Source organism: Cygnus olor, chromosome 7 (assembly GCF_009769625.2).
Source record: "Cygnus olor isolate bCygOlo1 chromosome 7, bCygOlo1.pri.v2, whole genome shotgun sequence".
Taxonomy (NCBI): Eukaryota; Metazoa; Chordata; class Aves; order Anseriformes; family Anatidae; genus Cygnus; species Cygnus olor.
Window position 1 is genome coordinate 1,834,436 of NC_049175.1, and position 18,915 is coordinate 1,853,350.

General features: G+C 49.4%; 2 protein-coding genes across 2 annotated transcripts in view; one reads left to right on the forward strand and one right to left on the reverse strand.

Moving 5' to 3' along the window:
* Window positions 1-457: 457 nt before the first annotated feature.
* ZNF503 (zinc finger protein 503) lies at window positions 458-8,055 on the reverse strand. Its single transcript, XM_040564604.1, has 3 exons — window positions 6,984-8,055; window positions 2,880-5,899; window positions 458-913 (listed from the first exon to the last, which is right to left on the reverse strand). The coding sequence occupies exons 1-2, from the start codon at window positions 7,299-7,301 to the stop codon at window positions 4,379-4,381; spliced, it is 1,839 nt and encodes a 612-aa protein (XP_040420538.1). The 5' UTR covers window positions 7,302-8,055; the 3' UTR covers window positions 458-913; window positions 2,880-4,378.
* Window positions 8,056-8,539: 484 nt separating this feature from the next.
* LRMDA (leucine rich melanocyte differentiation associated) overlaps window positions 8,540-18,915 on the forward strand; it is a 691,516-nt gene continuing 681,140 nt past the window's right edge. The window contains exons 1-2 of the mRNA XM_040564606.1: window positions 8,540-8,952; window positions 16,050-16,132. Coding sequence (XP_040420540.1) covers window positions 16,091-16,132 — 42 coding nt within the window. The 5' untranslated portion in view covers window positions 8,540-8,952; window positions 16,050-16,090. The remainder of the gene's footprint in view (window positions 8,953-16,049; window positions 16,133-18,915) is intronic.

The following is an 18,915-nucleotide window of genomic DNA, read 5'->3' on the forward strand; positions in this document are numbered from 1 at the left end:
ATCAAACCAGTCTCTTCGTATTTATGCACAGATCCAAATGTATAATCTGTTCGAATTTCAGTCCTGTCTCTGCTGCCAAAGCAGTCCACCTCCAAAGAGGTGAGAGCATACGGTTTCAGGGTCCGTCTTTTTTCTTTTGACACCTTTCTACTTCTTTGCAACATTTTGCATTTAAAAAAAAAAAAAAAAAGGCAATGTGCCCCGAACTCCCTCAGAGTGAGCTGCGAGAGAGACTTAGCAGGGATTAGACACCTCCGGTCACGAACGAGCGCTTGTCTGCCGCAGGTCTGCTCGCGAAGTGGTGCGGGCTGCCCTGCGGGGCGCAGAGGGGATCGTGGGGTGACGGGCTAGGAAGGTCTGAAATGCTCCTCAAAATCTGGATGGAAAGGCGATTTGATGGTGGTGCCTCCAGCAGTTTTCCAACTTTAGATTCTCTCCTTTTTTTTGTTGTTGTTTTGGGGGGAGGGAGGGGGGGGAGTGAGGAGGGGATACTGAGCGGTGCTATACTAAGTGCCTGGAGTGAAAGCCAGTAGTGTTAAAGAAAGGCAGTATTTCTCTCCGTCCTTTCTAAATATGAAAGACTGAAGTTCTATGAAGATCTACGTTTTTGCAGAACAGGAATGCACATTTACTTTTGTTTCAGAAAGCTTGGGCCTTTCAGGACTCCACTTGCTGGGTGATTTCGAGTGCAGATGTGGACAGTTCAGGAAAAAACTCAGAGTAAAGAGAAGAGAGTCAGATCCAGTCCTCGCACTGCGCGTACCTTGCTTGCTGTACCGAGGGTAGTTTCGAAGGCAGGGGATGGGCAGTGAGTGACTTTCCAGTCTTAGAAAATGGAGCCTCCTATCGCTGAGTAAAATCTTTCCGTCGTAAAGGCACCCCTGTATTTTAGCTCCAGCGTACGTTTTGCACTCTGAAATCAGGGAAACAAACATGTATGTATGTGTTTGGTATCGCCTTGCGCGTGTAAGCCAAGCTACATATGCCCATATAGGCTCGGATATATTGCAGAAACTCCTTTGCTGTCTGTGGAGTCTGGTGTTTTATTGTTTCATAAAACTAGCTTAATTACATTTCCCCATAGATAAGATAAACAGAACCCTTCTTTTCTAAGCGTTGCTTATCAGAAGTATTTTGTCGAAGTGGCATCCAGAGTAAGCCTTTGAGAGCGGATGGAAATTCATTAATTTTTTTTTTGATTCTTCAGTTGCACTTAGCATATGACAAAAGTTGATTTAAATATTACATGAGTTTATCTTTTAATGTTCAGAAAAGATTTGTGAGAAGGATGAAACTGTTTAAATTAAACTAATGTATGCCTGACTCTGGTCAGATTGATCTGAGTTTGGGGTTTTGATGGGTTTTGCCCTTCTGTTGCTTGTCCTCTCGAGCTGGTTTTTCACTGTGAAATTATTTTAGTTCGATGGCATGGACCAGCGGCTGCTGTCAACTCCACAACCCATCCAGCTAGTAAGAACGGGGGAATAAAATAACAAATGCAACCCTTTTACCTAAAAACATGAGCGTCCATAAGTCAATCTCTATTAGAAAAAATAGCAAATTTCCTAGATTAATATAAAAATCCTACGTGACACTTGCCAGGTCAAATATTTAACAAGCCTGGAAGAGAGACCTCCTTACCACCACCATGCTACATGTAAAATAAGCTCTCTTAATTTTTCATTTATGTCGGTGACAGTACCTGAGCCAAACAGCAGTAATAATGCTAAGTGTTCTTTTTAGCACTCGCATCAGAAATCCTCGCCTACAACTTTCCAGAGCCGAAATGCACAAAACTGCGATCAGGGCTCCAGCACGCAGAGATCTCCCTCGCTGTCTGTTTCAGCGAGGCCCGCCACACCTGACGGCTGATGGATTTTAGCTAGACAAGACGGAGGTGCATCTGGTAGAAAGCTGTAACCGTAAAACGCTCATGGAAGCAGTGCGCCTGTGTGGCTGCGGTGCTTTTTAGCCGCGCTCGCTCTCCCAGCCGCAGCCTGGGACGCGATTTTCCCCCAACGAAGGGCGCTCGGAGCCCCGTAGCGGGGCGGGCGCGCCGCTGGGGCTGCGGCCGCGGGGGCGAGCGGCGGGGGCGAGCAGCGAGGCGCAGGCCGGGCCCTTCCCGCTGCCCCGGCTCGCTGGTCGGCCCCACCGCCGCCGGCACCTCCCCGGGCCGCAGAGCCCCGCTGGCCGTGCTCGGGGTCGTGTCCTACTTGGTCGCCGAAGTTTGCCTGGCGCGGGTCGCAGCGCTGCCCTCCCCTCCCTTCCCCTAGCTCATCAGTTCACGGCGAGAGCTCCATTTACATTCCCTAAGGCAGAGCCGCGCACCGGTCCTTTTCCCATGTAAGGGGAAAAAAGAGGCATTTGGTTAAAGCAGTTCCCGTGCCCGTTACGGATCCGCGTCCCAGAAGAGCCGCGGAACAGCCGAGCACCGCCGGCCCAGCTCCGGGCCGGGACGGCCGGGCGGGTGCTGGAGCTTCATTAGCCGCCCGCTTTTCTCTGCTTTGCACATCACCGCTAACTTCCACTAATTATCGCGAGTAAATGTATTAGGCTAATTAGCATCTGGGTACCACGGGAAACTTTGAACAGTAATTGCGCTGTGGGTGCTCCAGAGCGCGGGAGAAAGCACCGGGCTTTGTCGCGGCACGGCGCCGCTTGCAGCCGCTCCCCCGGGCTGTGGGGCCGGGGCCGGGGCCGGCCGGGACGTGGGGCTGTGGGGCCGGCCGGGCTGTGGGGCCGGGGCCGCCCGTTCCGCCTGCGCCTCTCCCGGCAAGCGGGCGGCGGAGCGCGGCTCTTCCGCTTCCCACGGCCGCAAGCGCTCTCCCCGCGGTTGCGGCGGCGGCTCGGGCTTCCGCGGCGCAGCCCCCTGCTCCTACCTGGGCGCGGGCCGACGAGCTGGAGCCGGAACCGGGCGCGGGCCCCGGGAAGCCCGAGCTGGGAGGCAGGGAGGCGACACGGGCAGGGGCAGCCCCTCTCGGCATCACGTCGAGTTTGGCACTGCGCTTCGGGAGAGAGCAAACTCGGGCTGAATAGCGGACGGGCTTCTTTTTGTTTGGTTGGTTGTGGTCTTTTTCCTCCCCGTCCCTTCCTTTTAAAAAGAAAAGGAGTTCTCAGAGCGTCCGGTTTTTTATTTAAAAAAAAAAAAACAAAAACAAAAACAAAAACTTGATGATCATTTATGCTGCGGTAGGAACTGAAGAAAGAAATTGAAAATAACTGGATGAGATCAAGTAGCGCTTCCCCAATTACTTCTGAACTTCTCATTTAGAAAAGGAGATGAATGGTTACGCATTACACTGTAAAAAGCTTTCGGATAATCTTCTTACTCTTTTACAAATAAGTCCTGCCTTCCCCGGTTTTCTTCCTAAAGAAAGAACGAAGTCTTTTAATTGAAACCCAGTTTAAAAAGAAAACGGTTTTCACAGTAATTTTTTTAAGTTAATTTTCCTCAGGAAAGTGAAAGAGATGTAAACGATTCTTAGTTTTCTTATTTCGTGCCTATGAATTCTACTGAAGTAGAAGTGGAGGGGAAAAAAAAAACTTATGATTTTTCTTTAAAAAAAAAAAAGAGCCCTGGGGTTACAATAAAAAAAACTTTTTTTTTAAATTTTAATTAAAATTGAATAAACTCTTAAGGAGAAATTAGCAATCGCCTCCATCCAAGACCTACTCGGGTTTATAACAGAATCAAAGCATATTTAAAAAAAAAAAAAGTAAAACCTTTTAATACATCAAATATACGGAATTTTAATCTTTAAAGCAATACATTGTCTATTTTAGTACATGACGTAAACCTTAACCCTTTTTACAGGGTGGACTTAAAAATTAAAAATAGTTATGTTCCTTTTAAAGAACAAAATAAGGCAAATGAGGTTTTTGGAATAGAATTGTTTTTGTTTTTCTTCCAGAATACATACAAAAAAATACCAATTCTCTTTCAAGGGTATACACCTTAAAAATAATTGCAATTTGAAATTATAACTGACAAATTGCGAGTTGTTTTTTAGTAACAAACATGCATGTAAATTTTTTGTTTCAATGAGACATTAAATAAGAACGTACAATACAATCATAGCAATTTTAAAGTAACATTAAAGAGAAGACCTCTATCTTTTTATTTATATTCTACAATGGGTGTTCCACTTTTACTTAACTGAGCTCAATAGGTAATGCACTTTATGAGTCGTTGTCCCGCTTGAAGCTAACATAAATAAATACAGTGCTCATGGATCCAGTCCTCAAATGAACACCATTTTATAAAAAGTCCGATTTTAATATTTTTTTATTTTTTCCTTTCCAACTTTTATAAAGTTTCGGAGGGCTCCCTTCCCTCCCCGCCAGGCCCCGGGCTGCGCCGGAGCCGCCCCGCCTGCGCTCACTGGTAGCCTAGCGCCGAGGCTGTGGTGAGTCTCTGCCCGTAGAGTGCGTAAGGGGAGTAGTAGGGTCCCGTGGCGGCGGGCACGGGCACGGGGGCCCCGGGGGTGGGCAGCGGGCTCTTGGAGTAGGGGTGGTAGCGGCTGCCTAGTCCCAGCGCGTGGTGCGGGCTGCGCAGCGCCAGCGTGCCCGGGCTGCCCGGAGCGCCCGTCGTGGGGATGTGCATGTGGCATGCCATGGCCGCGGCCGCCGCGCTGGCCAGCGACGAGGAGCTGGGGTAGCTGGAGAGGAGTTTATCGGTGCCCGGGAAGGCAGTATGGGTCCGCAAGTGGCTAAGCAGCTCCTCCGAGGTGGCGAAGCGCTTGTCGCAGGGTCCGTTGGCTGACACCCAGTTGCAGATGTGCGGCTGGGGGTCGTTGGGGAGCATGAAGCCGTAGGGGTACAAAGGGTGGCCGGCCAGCGAGGGCGGCGTGGCGCCGGTCAGCGAGGAGTGGACGCTGTGCAAGGGGTGCGTGGGGTACACGAGGGGGTATCCGGACTTCAGGGCCTGGTCGTGGGCGCAGGAGGCGCCGGCGGCGCCGGCCAGGTGGCTGGCGCAGTGGTAGCTCAGGCAGTAGGGGTCTCGGCACAGGCTGGCCGTCATCACCGAGGGCGGCGACGCGCCCGCCAGAGGGCTCGACCCCGCCGGCTTGCTGCAGCCCAGGCTGCTGGCAGCGGCCAGTTGGGCTCCCACCAGGCTGGAGGATTTGGTGGGGTCCAGCGCCACTCCGTGCGGCAGGAACTGCGGCGGGTAGCCGGCGTAGGCTCCAGCCAGCGTACCCGGGTAGCTCATGCCCGCCGGGGGCAGGGGGAAGACGGTCTGGCCCGGCTTGTAGGGGGAGACGGGGGCTACGAGTCCGGAGCCCAGGACGGAGGTGGAGGAGGTGGCGGTGGTGCTGCTGCAGGAGGAGGCGGAGTCCGAGGCGATGGGCTTGGAGCCCGGCGCGCTCTCCTGGTGCTGGTTGACCTCCACGTTAATCCCGGCACAGCTCACGCTAATCCGGCTGTGGCTGATGCTGGTGGTGCCCGGGCCTCCCTCCGAGCCGGAGCTGCCGCTCTTTCCGCAGCCCTCCGAGTCCTTCTTGTCCTCCCCGCCTTTGCCCTCGGCCGGCAGCAGCCCCGGCGAGCAGGCGGAGGCGCTGGAGTTGGGGCTGCCTGTCCTTGGGGTGAACGGCTGGCAGGTGGCGCTCGGCACCCGGAATCCCGACTTCTCCCCGGCCGCGACCCCCGTGGCGGGGACGCCCGCGCAGCCCGTCGCCCCTGGCTCCTTCTTCTCGGCGCCCGGCTTGGAGTAGGGCTTGAAGCTCGACTTGTCCTCCACGCCGATGTCGCTGAGCTTCAGGGGGCCCGACTTGGAGTCCTTGTCGCCTCCGGAGCCATTAGAGGTGACCGACGAGAGTTTGGAGGAAGGGGACGGGTCTGGCTTCCCTATCTGCGAGCAAGTTTGTGCCAAAAGGGCCAGGGGACTCTTCTTCGCATCCAGCTGCAGAAATCAGAAGGGCACACATAAAGACAGAGGTTTAATGGGGGGTTCTACGGAGGGGGAAAAACACAAACAAAAAAGCAAAAACCCGGAGCGTACCTAGGACACTCGTCCCGCACGTTTTGCAGGGAACAGCCTGGAAGCGATGAACAATTTCGTGCGCATTCATCACCCTGACAGCCCCCTCCCCTGCATGCACCATTTTCCACAAAGCCTTTAAAGAGGGCTAGGGCTTTTCGGAGCCGGGCGAGCCCAGCGCGGCCGCCTCGGGCATGGGGGCAGCGGCCCGGGCAGCGCCGAGCTTCGCCCTTCGACTCCCCATCGCGCCGGGCGGGCAGACGCACGAAGCCGGCCGGGAACTCGAGCGGCTGCAGCATGTCTGCGCCCTGACTGCTGACACTATTTATAAACAGAGCCCGAAGAGCCGGGCTCCAGGGGCGAGCAGCGCCTTCGCTCCGCAGAGACCCCGATGAAATCATTCATTCCCACGGACACACCCTTCCCACCCCCCACTCCGTTCCGAGTTTCGGTCCCTAACACAGTGAGCTACGCGGAGGGGGACCGACACCGGAGAAAAGGGCCGAATAGGGCCCCCCAAGTCCGAAGGCACGTAGGGCTGGGGAGCCGAAACAGCCGGCCTGCCGCAGCCGCGCTTCAGCCTGTCCCTCTCCGCGCGCCCCCGCCCCAAACTCTCCGTGCAGAAGCCCGCTTGGTCGCCGCTCCGAGCGCCGCTGAGTTCCGTGGCCGGATCGTGACCCCAGAGCGGGTCGTTTCCTTCCACCCGACCCTCCTCTCTCTCTCTCTCTCAAAAAAAAAAAAAAAAAAAAAGGAGGGGAAAAAGACAAAAAGAGAAAAATGGGAAGTTTGTTTAAAAAGGCCTCGCGAACGAGCCCAGCAAACATGGGAACAATAAGCAGGAGCGGCTCCCGGCGCTAGCGCTCGGCCAGGAGCCCGTTTCCTGGTGGGAGCGCGTCTCGAAGCGGAGGCGAGCGCCGGGGCGGCTGGCCGGAGCGGGCGCCATGCACAGCGAGCGCCCGGGCAGGGGCAGGCTGGGGGGGGACAGGGACGGCTCCCGGCTCCTTACCTCGATGGGGCTGACGGGCGTGGAGGGTAAAGGCTGCAGGTACTCGGGGTGTAAAATGTGTCCAGTCCGCGCCGTGAGCATTTTCAGGACTTTGATGGGAAGGCGGTTGGCTTGGCGTAGCGGGTCCGAGGGGGGCACGGCGTGGAAGCCGGGCTTGGCGGCGGCGCTGCTGCTGCTGCCGCTATTCCCAGCGTGCCCGGGCGGCCCGGCGAGGTCGGCGGCGCTGCGGCTGCGGCGGGGGCTGCCTCCGGGCTCGCTGAGGCTGCTGCTGCGCTTACTACTACTTCTCGGAGCAGAAAGCGAGGGCGATGTGATCATGACCCAAAACCTCGCATGAAAACTGGGGCAAGTCGCGCCGCTCGCACTCGGAAAGGCTCGCTCGCCTTCTGCGGGCGGGGAGGGAAAAAAGCCGCACGCCCCCCGAGCGGGAAAACAACCATAAAACGTCCTGCGGCTCGCTCCGGCGGGGAGGGCGTGGGTGGGGAGCGGGGGGGCGAGGGGGAGCTGGCCGGAGAGAAAGAGGAGGAAAGGAGGAAAAAAAAAAAAAGCCGAGTAATCCGTGGGCTGCGCTGGAGGCGGGGGGGCTGCGAGCGTGTGCCGCCGTGCCCCGGGGCCGCTGCGGGCTGCCCTCGGCGGGGCTGAGCGGGGCCGGGCGCTGCGCTCCGCCGCTCAGCTGCGCTGCGAGCCGCTGCCCATCCAGCCCGGGATCTGGCGGAGAAACTCACTTCAAAAGCAGCTGAATTAGCCGGAGATTAAAGCCTTTGCCGCCTTCCAATCAAATGGGACCCCGAGGTGATTGGAGGGTCAAGGGGATGTGACGTTCCCTTTTCTGGGGCTTTTTTGCGCTGTTTTTAATGGTCTCTCGCTCGCTCTTTTTTTTTTTTTTTTTTTCTTTTCCCTTCCCTTTCTCGTCCGCCTTCCCTCTCCCCTCCCCTCCTTCCTTGTTTTCGCTCCCGGGACGGGCTGGGCGTTAATTCTCTGTTTCACATCACGCGGCCGCCAGCCTTTTCCTTCCTCCGCAGCTAGCGCGGGCGGCCGCACGGCTCCGAGGGTGGCAACCGAGGGGCTCCGCCGGGCCCCCGACCCTCCACCCTGCCGTCGGCCCCGCGGCACGGCCCCGCCGCCTGCGGGCCCCGAGGCCGGGCGCGGGGCTCTTTCGGCCCCCTCCCGCCCGACAAGGAGCGGGCCGCGGCGGCCGAGAACCTGCAGAGCGCCGGGCGGCCTACGCGGTGCCGCCCGCGGCGGGCGGGAGCCGAGGCGCTGCGGCGGCGGCGGGCGGGGGGCCTCCACGCACCGCTTCGTGCCCCCCCCCCAACCCTCCTCCTCCTCTTCCTGCTCCCCTTCTTCCGCCACCACCGGCTCGCGGCCCTGCACCATCGGCAGGCCGGGCCGAGCCGTGCCGGGGCGCCGGGCACAGCCCCGAGCGGAGCCCGCAGCCCTGCCGCCGCGCCCCCGCCCGCCTGTCTGTTTTCCCTTTGTACTTTCCATCCCGCTGTCCCCCCAATTTCCTCATCCCATAACGTTTTTTTTCCTTTTTTTTTTTTTTTTTTTCACAGGCAAAATGTGTTAATCAATCTTTTACTTTTGTTTCCGGATCTGACATGGTGGCCCACACAATCTACAACATTAACAAAAAGGTCACTTAGAGATAAAACACGTTTGACAAGTGAAGAACAAGGCAAGTGCTTTAGGGGTCGCGTCCAATTCCTGACCTGGACTCCGACCAGAACAGGCGCTGATCCTGGAAGGGGTGGGCGAAAGGAAGGACTTTCACTTTCTCGCCTTTATATCTGCTGAACCAAGTCCTTTTTCTTCCCTCGAAACACCGATCTCCCCCAGCCCCTTAGCAGATGGATCAGATAGCCTTTAATGATCTTCTTTCCTTACGAGGTAGACATAAGGCACGTTTTCCTAGATATCCTCCCCACCCCCCCCCCGTAAAGCGGTACCCTTTAAATCCTGCAGCCAAGTAAGTACCTCTGCTGTCTTTTATTAAAACCACTTCACTCTTTCAACGTAGTCTGCAGAATAGGGTAAATACGCGGAACTCCCCTGACTTCTATAAAGATAATTTTAACAAACTTTTTAATTTCTGAGTTTTCTCTGAAAACAGAGAGCTTATTGCCAGAACTTTGCGGTGGAAACTCATAAACGTACTTTCATTTCGCAGTCGCCGCGGTCGTCTGTAAAAGAGTGAAAATTAAAGGATTGGGGGGGAAGGGGGGAGAAGGGGAGAGCAGAGAAAGAAACGTTGTATAAAAATGATATTGCTGTAGGATTGACAAGAGCTACAACTTGCCCTTAAGGAGCTCCCCCCCCCTTCCTTTATACAGAGTGGAAGTGACTTGAATCTGCCCCAGGTTTTCGCCCAGTTCTTTCTTTTGTTGTCAAGTCCAATTGATAAATGGAGTGCAGTAAAACTCTGGAAGAAAAAAAAAAAAAAAAGCTGAAACCTTCATTTGTGTTCATTTGCATTAAAGTGCTTGGAACAGCTGTTTTCCTTACAGGACCGGGGAGACTCCTATCTGTTTTCTCGTTGTATTTATCCTGCCTCCCAGGGTGAAAGACTAAAGATTAATTGTTTTAAGGTAGAGTCAGCTGTGGGAAGGCTCCCCCTCCCCATTTTCCCTTCTCTCGCTTTTCTTGCAGAGATGAGGGGGATTTCGGGAAGGGGTTGTTTGACTGCCGAGACAGGGAAGCAGAGGCGGTCCCCGGGACATGTGTAAAACAGGCAGCGCACCGGCGAGGGGAGTGAGGAACGCGAACCCCGAGCTCCGCGGCTGAAGCAAGAGCCCTAGCGGGTCATTTAAGCAGTAACTTCAGAGGACAGCTTTTCATTTATTTATTTATTTTTCCGCCGAGCCTTTGAAATGAGATTTAAATCACACTCGGTACTGTAAACTTTTTTATGTGAAAGCTTGTAAAATAAAATAAGAAAAAAAAAAAAAAAACAGCGCTGAAACATCCCCGGGCTCTGCGCGGGTCCCCTCGCCGGGCTGGGGCTGCCCATGCGTGGAAAGCGGGCCGTGGGCTGGCTTCGGCCCCGGCCGGCCTTCTGCCTCTCTTGAGCTGAAGAAGATGGATTCCGTCCTGCTCGTTACCTTTGCGAGGGATCCGTCTTTAATGAGTCCGCGCAGACGGTTTGCTCTTTGGCATTTACTTGTGCAGTCTTGTTGAAGTTTTAGTGGCTGTAGCTTTTATTCTCCATTTAAAAAAAAAAAAAAAACCAACAACAAAAAGTGAGGGTTGGAACCCGTCTTCCACCTCTTACAAAGGAAAATTGTAACTTAAAAAAAGGAGAGCAAAGGAGGAATTAATTAACAAGTGCCAGTCCACACTTTCCTTTACCTACCAGCTATTGGCAAGCATGTCAAGTCGATTTTATTTGCACACAATGGAAATGATTTATTTTCTCTTAAAAAGGAGTGGGCTGGCATATATTTGAGGAGGAGAGGAGAGCGAGAGCGCAAAAAAAGTTTGAAAATGCCTTGAACTATTCACTGTCGAGATGGCTAATCAGTATTGAGGCTCGAGGGCACTCGGGCAGCTTTTCAATGCGGTTTTCCTTTCATCTCAAGCTGGATGGAGGCGCTCAATTAAAAGCCTATCAGTTTGTAAGTAAATCAACGCCTATCAAAGTTGTCACATCAAACAAAACGATTATTATTGCAGCCCGCCTCCCCTATTAATCTCCCTCTAAAATAATCCGCTTGACAGGTCAGGCTGGCGAACTGCAAAGCCTGGTCGGGATCAGCCAAAAAACCCGGACTGCCTGTTTTTCCCTCGGGAGAGGGAACTGCGGAAACCTCGGCACCAGCATGCCTGATCTGCGAGCTCGCTCTCTTGCCGTTTTAGTGTCAGGTTCTGTACATCATGTTGGTAAAGGGCGTTTAGTCTTTTAAACTGAACAGCAACAACCCTACAGGCCCTTCGATTTTTTTTTTCCCCTTTCCACCCCCGCTCTCTTCTATCGCTTTAGAACAAGGTTAAGCTTTTAATTAACAGAAACACAGTTGCTGAGTTGTGCCTGTGCTGTATTTCTGTGCATAGCGCGTTTCAGCTACCTGTCTGTCCTGCGCGTCAATTTTATTTGCTTTGGTAGTGCTTGCCTTTCACCGTCTACCCCAAGGCTTTTATGAAGGTATGATGCATTGCAATCGATTTTTGTAAACGATGCATCTCCCTTTTTTTTTTTTTTTTTAACCTCCCCTGATGGTAATACTTCGGATGAGAAATATGCTGCTTTATGAGAAATACCAAACTACGAATTCGCAACTTTTGGATTTTTTTTCCTTTTTTCTTTCTTTCTTTCTTTCTTTTTTTTTTTTTTTTTTCTTGCATGTGAGTCTGCATGTGCCCAGATAATAGCTGATACATCTGCCCAGGTATCTGGCAGAGGTGTGGGGCATTTCTTCCCGAATGTTATTAAAGCAAATAGTTTGAATGCTTGCCAACAGAAAGCAAGATTTCCAAACCCCTCCTCTGTTTGCACAGTACTTGAAAATATTTACACTTATGATTGTAATTAATTTCCTAATATATATGAGATATATATTTTACTGTGCATGACACGTAGGTAATCGTCTTATAAGCAGAGATAATTTTAGAGCCATCTTCAAAATAATAGTCACGTTTAAGTGAACACGAGTTTTATTTGGCTGTGATATTTTTCCTAATCGAGCAGCAAATTACTTTGTTTGTTTGTTTGCTTACTGCTTTCGGAAATATACCTCCTCCTAAAATGTTTTCGAATGAGTTTGTGTAGTTATCCTCCTTTTGTTCCGCTGAGGGGGAAGGAAGCGATTAATACACCTAACAAAAACCGCCCTTCTCTTGTAAGCCATTTGATAGATTCCTTTATTGACGTTGCGAGTTTCATGTACGAGTGTGAAGATTTTTACGCCCGTGTTGAAACACTTTTACCAAAGGGTAAACCACTTTCCCAAAGTGTCCCCTTTCATATTTAAGGTGGTTTTTATGCAAACAGCTTTTATTTTAAATAAGCCTTAAGGTAATTTTCTCGACGGAGAGGGCGAGAGCAAGCCAAACGAGTCTGGTGGCACGGCAAAGGCTGGCTGCTTCCTGCGAAGCGCAGAGATTTTTAGTTGCCTTTCAGGTTACTGAGTGTACCGCGATTAAAACGACCAGCCGAAAGCAAGCGAACACGTTTCCTAATTCGTGCACGTGTACTCGACCTAGTGTTTGCTGTCTGCATTTTAAGAGTGAAAAGGAGTCTTTTAGCTTCTGTAACACCTTGGTCTGATCATTGAGGCTCAGCAATCATAAAGGCATCTTTGTGTTTATCTTCTGCGAAAGCCTGGAGGCTACGTGAGAGAATTCAACTAACTCCGCACACATTTGGTTACAGCAATCCTTCAGAAATTAACCATGGCACACAAGTGGAGGCGATCTTTAGCTTCTTCGCTTGGATCCAAAAGGCACGGAGTGTTTATTGACAACTTTGTTATGGAAACTGAACGGATCACCCAGATGCGTCCCCAACAGCATTAGGAGCAACGTCTTGTTATAAAGGCGGAAAAGTTTTAAGGCTATGGCTGGAAAAGGCACGGGAACCCCAATAATTAACCTCATCTAGGCACCCAAATGAACAATAATCCTTGAAGTAATTACAAGATAGCCACGTCGGGGCGAGGGTGGGGGCAGGAAGAAGCGAGCGCTGCATCTTCTCTATCTCCTCGAAACAACCTAGGTCCACGATCCGAAAAGGTTAAAATAATCTTAATTTTAATAACTATTAGCTTGTTTTCAGTCATCCCTAATGATGCATTTAGGTGTCTTCTAATCCCAGCCGCTTTCATCTTCAGCTTTTTACACCCTAAAATTAATTCCACCTAAAGTACATTTTTCATTTTGTACTGTACTAGCGACGTGCAAATAATTTACATCAGTGTTCATCAGGACTGTCCTGAAGTGATGGATCATTTTGTTGAGTTGCAGTAAAAGTGCAGAATGATCTATAATGATGTAATATATACATTAAAAGGGTGTCTGGATGATCAGAGTTTTGCTAAAAATGTAAAAGGGCTTTTTGATTGATAACAGGGTTGCTGTTTTTCTGCAAAGGCTGTCACAGGCTGACACAATGCTTGAGTTATTAGGGCAGAGAAGGGCAACCATAAATTTCCAACGTCAGGCAAAAACTCTCTTTATTGTCTATATGATGGATGGGCCTCCGTACTAGACACCAAATACTTCGTATCACCCTTAAATGGGAACACATTTTTCGCGGCCATAATTCATGTTTTTTAAATAGAAAGTTTGAAATGCCTGCCTATATTTCACAATCCTGACATATTTATGAATCACTCCCTGCATGCAAATATAATTATTTAAAGCACCGAGGTGACATATGGGTTAGAAACGTACCAAATGCTGTTAGCGGAGTGATTTTTTTTAATTCCCTAAATTGAACACCGTACAAATCTCTGCCTGTCTGCTCAGATCAATGAAGTCGAAGGTGAAGTTTTACTGATTTTGTCAGTGCCGCGTACGGCCGCTCGGTTTCGAGGAGGTGAAACCGACCAAACGGGAGCCCGCCGGCAATTCCCACGAGGCCGATGAAGGAGCGCTCCCCCTCCTCCTCCTCCTCCTCCTCCTCCTCCTCCTCCTCCTCCTCCTCCTCCTCCTCCTCCTCCTCCTCCTCCCGGCACCCCGCTCCGAGAGCCGGTCCCGGCTCCGACCGGCGGAGCCCCGGCTCCCCGCAGCTCTCCCGGGGCCGGTGCGGGGCTCCGGCGCCCCGGGGCCGAGCTGCCGCACTCCCCGCCGCCTCCCTGCCCGCCGGCCGCGGCGAGCGGAGAAGCCGGCGGCTGCCCCGCGCTTCCTTTGCTTCGCTTCGGGAGCGGGGCCGGGCCGGGGCCGGGGCCGGGGCCGGGTCTGGTGCCGCCGGGCAGCCCCGGGGCCGCCGCCACTTCCGCCGGGGCGGGCGGAGTCGCAGCGCTGCGCTCCGCCCGCAGCCCGCCCCCCGGCCGGGACCCGCATCGGGACCCGCAGCGCGGAGCGGAGAGCCCCGGGCGCTGCGCCCCGCAGCCACCCCGAGCTCTGCTCGAGCTCCTCCGGCCCCTGCCCTGCGCCTCCGTCCGCACTTCATCGCAACTTAACCAAAGTTAAATTTTCGGCAGGGCTCGAGCGAAGCGGGCGTCGGAATCGCTTAGCGTCTTGAGTCTTTTCTGCCGTGGACTCGCGTGTGAATGTGTAAAATGTTCGCAGTAGTCCAAACTTACTATAACAGGTTGACTCTTTGCCCATAAAATGTTAAATCAACCATGACCAGACTCATTTTCCCATGTCAGCCAAGAGGACTCTGTAAATCAACACATTAGGGCTTCGCTGGGTAGGAGCTGCGTGTGCTTCATGCAAAATGGCCCTGACAGCCGCTCTCCTGGTGCCGCGGTTGTCAGCCTGTGGCTGAGTGCGGAATTGTCATGTGGCAGCGGGAAATCTTGCAGGTAGAGTGCAAGTTCATTGGCAAGGCAATATGCGAGAGATCAAGGGCTGGCACTGCAGAAGGAGACGGTAAGGGTTGTTTTACCTTTCAACGTTACTGTTTTGCTTTTCAGTCTCTCAGGTGTTTTGCAAAGCCCATCCCACCAGCTTGAATCACTTAGATGAGCCTGTGCCTCCCCTGAAGGCCCGGTGCAGGCACTTCCAACCATCTCCAGGAGGAGCCCACTCGGCAGCCCTTACACAAAGCTCGTTTCGAGGTTGCGAAGGAGCGTGATAGCTGTACCCGGAAGGAAATGAGCACTTTGTACAAATACGGCTGGGGAAGAATAGCCTTGGCTAGAGGAGACAGTCCAGGAGCAACCAAGACAACCTCCTCTTTGTTCAAGAAACAAGAAACATTTTTTTTCCCCCTTACCTCTAAGCAGTGTGCTATGTTCTGTAAAAAGCCTCAGCCAACCGGCCCTTATCTAAACTGCTATCTCTGGGTAAGAGTTCAGACATTGGAAAGCTTATTTCTGGGTGCTAGTAGGTTCAAAAGAAAAGGAGAGATAGCACAGAGTATAACAAAATAATATAACCCCTCACCGGTCCCAATAGTTACGCGCATTGAATCAGATTAGATTCAGATATCAAGGTGGGGCTTTGTGCTATATTTCACGAAAGGGGCCTCAGCATAGAGAAATCATTATCCAGTGCTCCTTGCTGGATTGCCTCCCACTCAGAGAGGTGACCCAGCTATGACCCAGATTCTGAACAGTTGTGTGTAAATTTAATTTTCAGCATTACATCATTCCAACCGGAATCTCACCTCTTTGCTCACTGTTGTGCTATGTGGCTTACCTGGTGTTAGAGAAAGAAAAGAAGAGGGAGAAAACACACCGAATATTAGGAAATACAGAGTTCACATAAAACCAAACTTATAGCTGCTTCTACCCTGTGGTCTAGTGAGACAAAATGAGTTAGCCACCACCACTAAGGTGAGAGGGAAAAAAAATCACATGGTAAGTTAAAAAACCTACAAAGTGTCAAAAGGAAAAGCGTTTCTAATGGGGTGATGATAGAAAATCTGCTTACAAAGTTTCCTGTTAAAAACAAACAAAAAACAAACAAACAAACAAACAAACAAACAAAAAAGGCAGTAGTCGAAGGTCTGTAGCAGTGTTTGTTCTCAGCCAGTACTTTCACTACATGAAGAGGGGTTGAACAGTGAAAACTTGTTCTTCGAGCTTCAATGTGTTTTCTTATGTGTTTTTTGCATGTTTGTTGTTTTCTCTGGCAAGTTTTTGGAACACGAGTTGTATAGAAAACAGCAAAAATTAAGAAAGAAAATTGTGCATTGTAAAAGTTTCCCTGTGGGAATCATCTGTGCCAGTGAAGATACATTTTTAAGGGAACAAAAGCCAGTCTTCTTGTGAAGGCTGCCTGTTCCCTCAAAAGTTAAAGAATTTAAGGAGACTAGGAATAAAAATGAACTAAGCCCACACCCTTCTTCATCTAATTTTAATTTTTGTTTTGTCTTTAGCAGACCAGAGAGTTACCCGTTAAATCATTTCTTTCCCTTATGAAACATATTTATTTTTTCTGTTTCTTTTTCATTCACAGAAAGTTCATATGCTCAATGGATGACAAAGTAAGGCTGCAGTATGAGAGTGCGAAGAGTTTTTTTCCAGACCAGCTTCATTCAGGTACTCCCAACTCTGATAAATGTACTACCTTTAGTGTCAGGAGCAGAGATTAAAGGCAACAGGAGCTTGGCCAAGGTCACAAGTCCTTACAGTAAATAAGCGGTCCGTTCAAGTAAACTTATTAAATTGTGGCCACAGAAGAACAGAGGCTAGACAGAGTTAGCAACTCTTAAATTCCAGTTCCAGGTTTACCATTAACAGCATGTAACTTTATTGTGTGGCTTTGTATCTGTAAAATGGGGTCGTGCTATTTAGTTATCAATTACAAAGAGTTTTAATGAGGATAAAATAGTAAACGCTTTAATGCATTACCATGTCATAACAAAGCCAAGAACTTAATCTCATATTCCCTAAAGCAGTGCAGTAACACAATGCACTGTGTCTTTCTGCATAATAGTGAAGTTGAATCAAGAATCATCTTTTTTCCTGTTTAGGGTGTCGTGCTCTCTTGTCATAACAAACAGTGTTATTTCATATGCCAGTGCTGCCCCAAGTTTTATGTTTTGCATTACTCGGTGACCAGAAGCAAACATGCTTCGAGGTTTCTGTTTCCTTAACTGATTTTTCAAACTCATGAAATGATGTAGTACAATATGTGTGTGTAATGATGAGATTTATTTGGTCCTTTGAATTAGTAGCTGCCACACATTTCTATAATATTTGAAGTTAGTGGTCATGCAGGTTTTTTTTTTTTTTTAGATTTATGCAATATGGTTTTATTATTATTTTACCTGTGACCTTGAACTCATGAATAGTCTCCATGCTAGTGTGACAGAGGTACAAATGGTATCATTATATAGCTTTGGTTGTCTTGTTTGAATGTTATTAATATACAAAGGTAAAATCAATTAACAAAACACCCTTTTTGAAATGTAATTTATTAACTCTGTGTTAGAGTATTCTTCGGTTGAATAGCTCTAAGAGAGAGATAATATAATAGTGTTGTGGCTACTTCATTTATGGCTTGCTTCTTCTCTCCTTGGACTAAAAGGCAAAATTTTCTCATTTACTTATACATGAACAGAATTGGACTGTGGTAAGCAGCTGTTTTAGTTCAGTAACCAACCATTGTTTCATTCCCACGTTTTTATCATGATCTCAGTGGGAAAAGCAAATTTAAGTAGGATGCTTTTATAGGTATGATAGGTTTTTAATATCAAAGTATATTAATAAGAAAGAAGAATAGTTGGACCCAAATTGTAATATCTAAGGAGTGCAGTAAACATTACAACTCAATTTAAAATACCATAGAGATGCTTCAGTTTGGTCTGTTGGTATCCATTCATATTTGTTATTGTTAATAATAATAATAAACCATATTAGTTAAACGGGGGGGGGGGGGGGGGGGGGGGATAAGAATCTGATGTCATTTCTCCTTCTTCAGTGTGAAAACCAGGAAGAGTAGACAGGATTTCTTTAAAGACTATATATTTATAACTACAGCATTCATATAAACCACTGCATGTTCTGTAGCAGGCGCTTTACAGGGGAGGTAGAAGCTATTCTTGTCCAGAACTGCCTGCTTCTTTCAAGGTGCCTCTTAAAATTGCCTGTGCAACAAGGACAATGAAAGAAGGTTGGCATGGGGCTCAGTTGTGGATATGGAGATAAGTTGACCGTGATTTTTTGGACCAACATTTGAAATTTTTGTGACTCACATGGGGTGAAAATCCCTGCTACTTGCACTAGTAAAGGACAGGATTAGTTCAGGTTGGTTCTAGGTGAGCAATCCGGTGTAACCAAGGAGAAGAAGGTTGAAAGGAAATATGTTTCTTTTCTATAGCAGTATTGTGGTTCTATTTATATGTTTATGCTGGAGTAATGAAAGCAATAACATTTTTACTGCAAACAGTAAATAATCATGGGATGCCAAGATACCCTACCCTGGGTTGGGTATATTTATGTTTATAGTGTGTACATATATATAAAAGTATTACCTCTTGGAGTGGTGTTTGTCTGAATATGGTTTGGTATCCTTTACGCAGTCTTGGCTTCATGTCTCTAGATAGATCAAATGTTTATCAGTAATACTCTTACGTCTTCCCAGAAGGCCAAGGTATGCTTTTCCTGTGGAATATTATGAGGTGTCTCAGGAAAACAAAAACAAACAAACAAAAAAATCCCTGCAGCCTCCACAGATTCATCCACTTACCAGTCCTCGTCGTGGGCACTAGAATATCAGTATGGATTTGTTGCGCTGGGGGCCTTTCTCAGACATTGTAAGGCAGGGTGAATTTCATCTTTGTAAGATTAAAAACTGAAACAGACTCCTGAAGTACAGAAAATTAATTTAACAGTTATAAAGACATCAAATTGATGACACCAGAGGATGAAGTGCAGAATGTCCTCCTCTGCCTTGCCAGAATAATTAGAGAACAGTTCATTCATATCCTCTCTGTTGAATCTGCAAAAATACCAGTTGCGTGACTGGATTTCTGCAATAGAGTTGCCCACTAATTCTTCTCACTGATGACCTAACGGCCAGTGTGTGGTCACATTGTTGATACGGACTTTGTTTGACTTCCAGCTAAATAAGATAGTGGCTACAGGCTCCATGTTTCATTTTCTGAAAGTAAAGTTACATGAAATTTTTGTGCCTGCTCATATACTTTTTTTGCTTATTTTGATTCTTTGCCCTTTAGCGCTGAAGATTTTTAGTTCACCTTTAAGTGACAAGTTCAGATATGAACATCTCGACTTTTATCAGTTGGGTCAAATCACAATCTGAGCTTTTTGGATTAAAAATGGTTAGTCTTCCACCCTTCCACTCCGTATAAATAAAA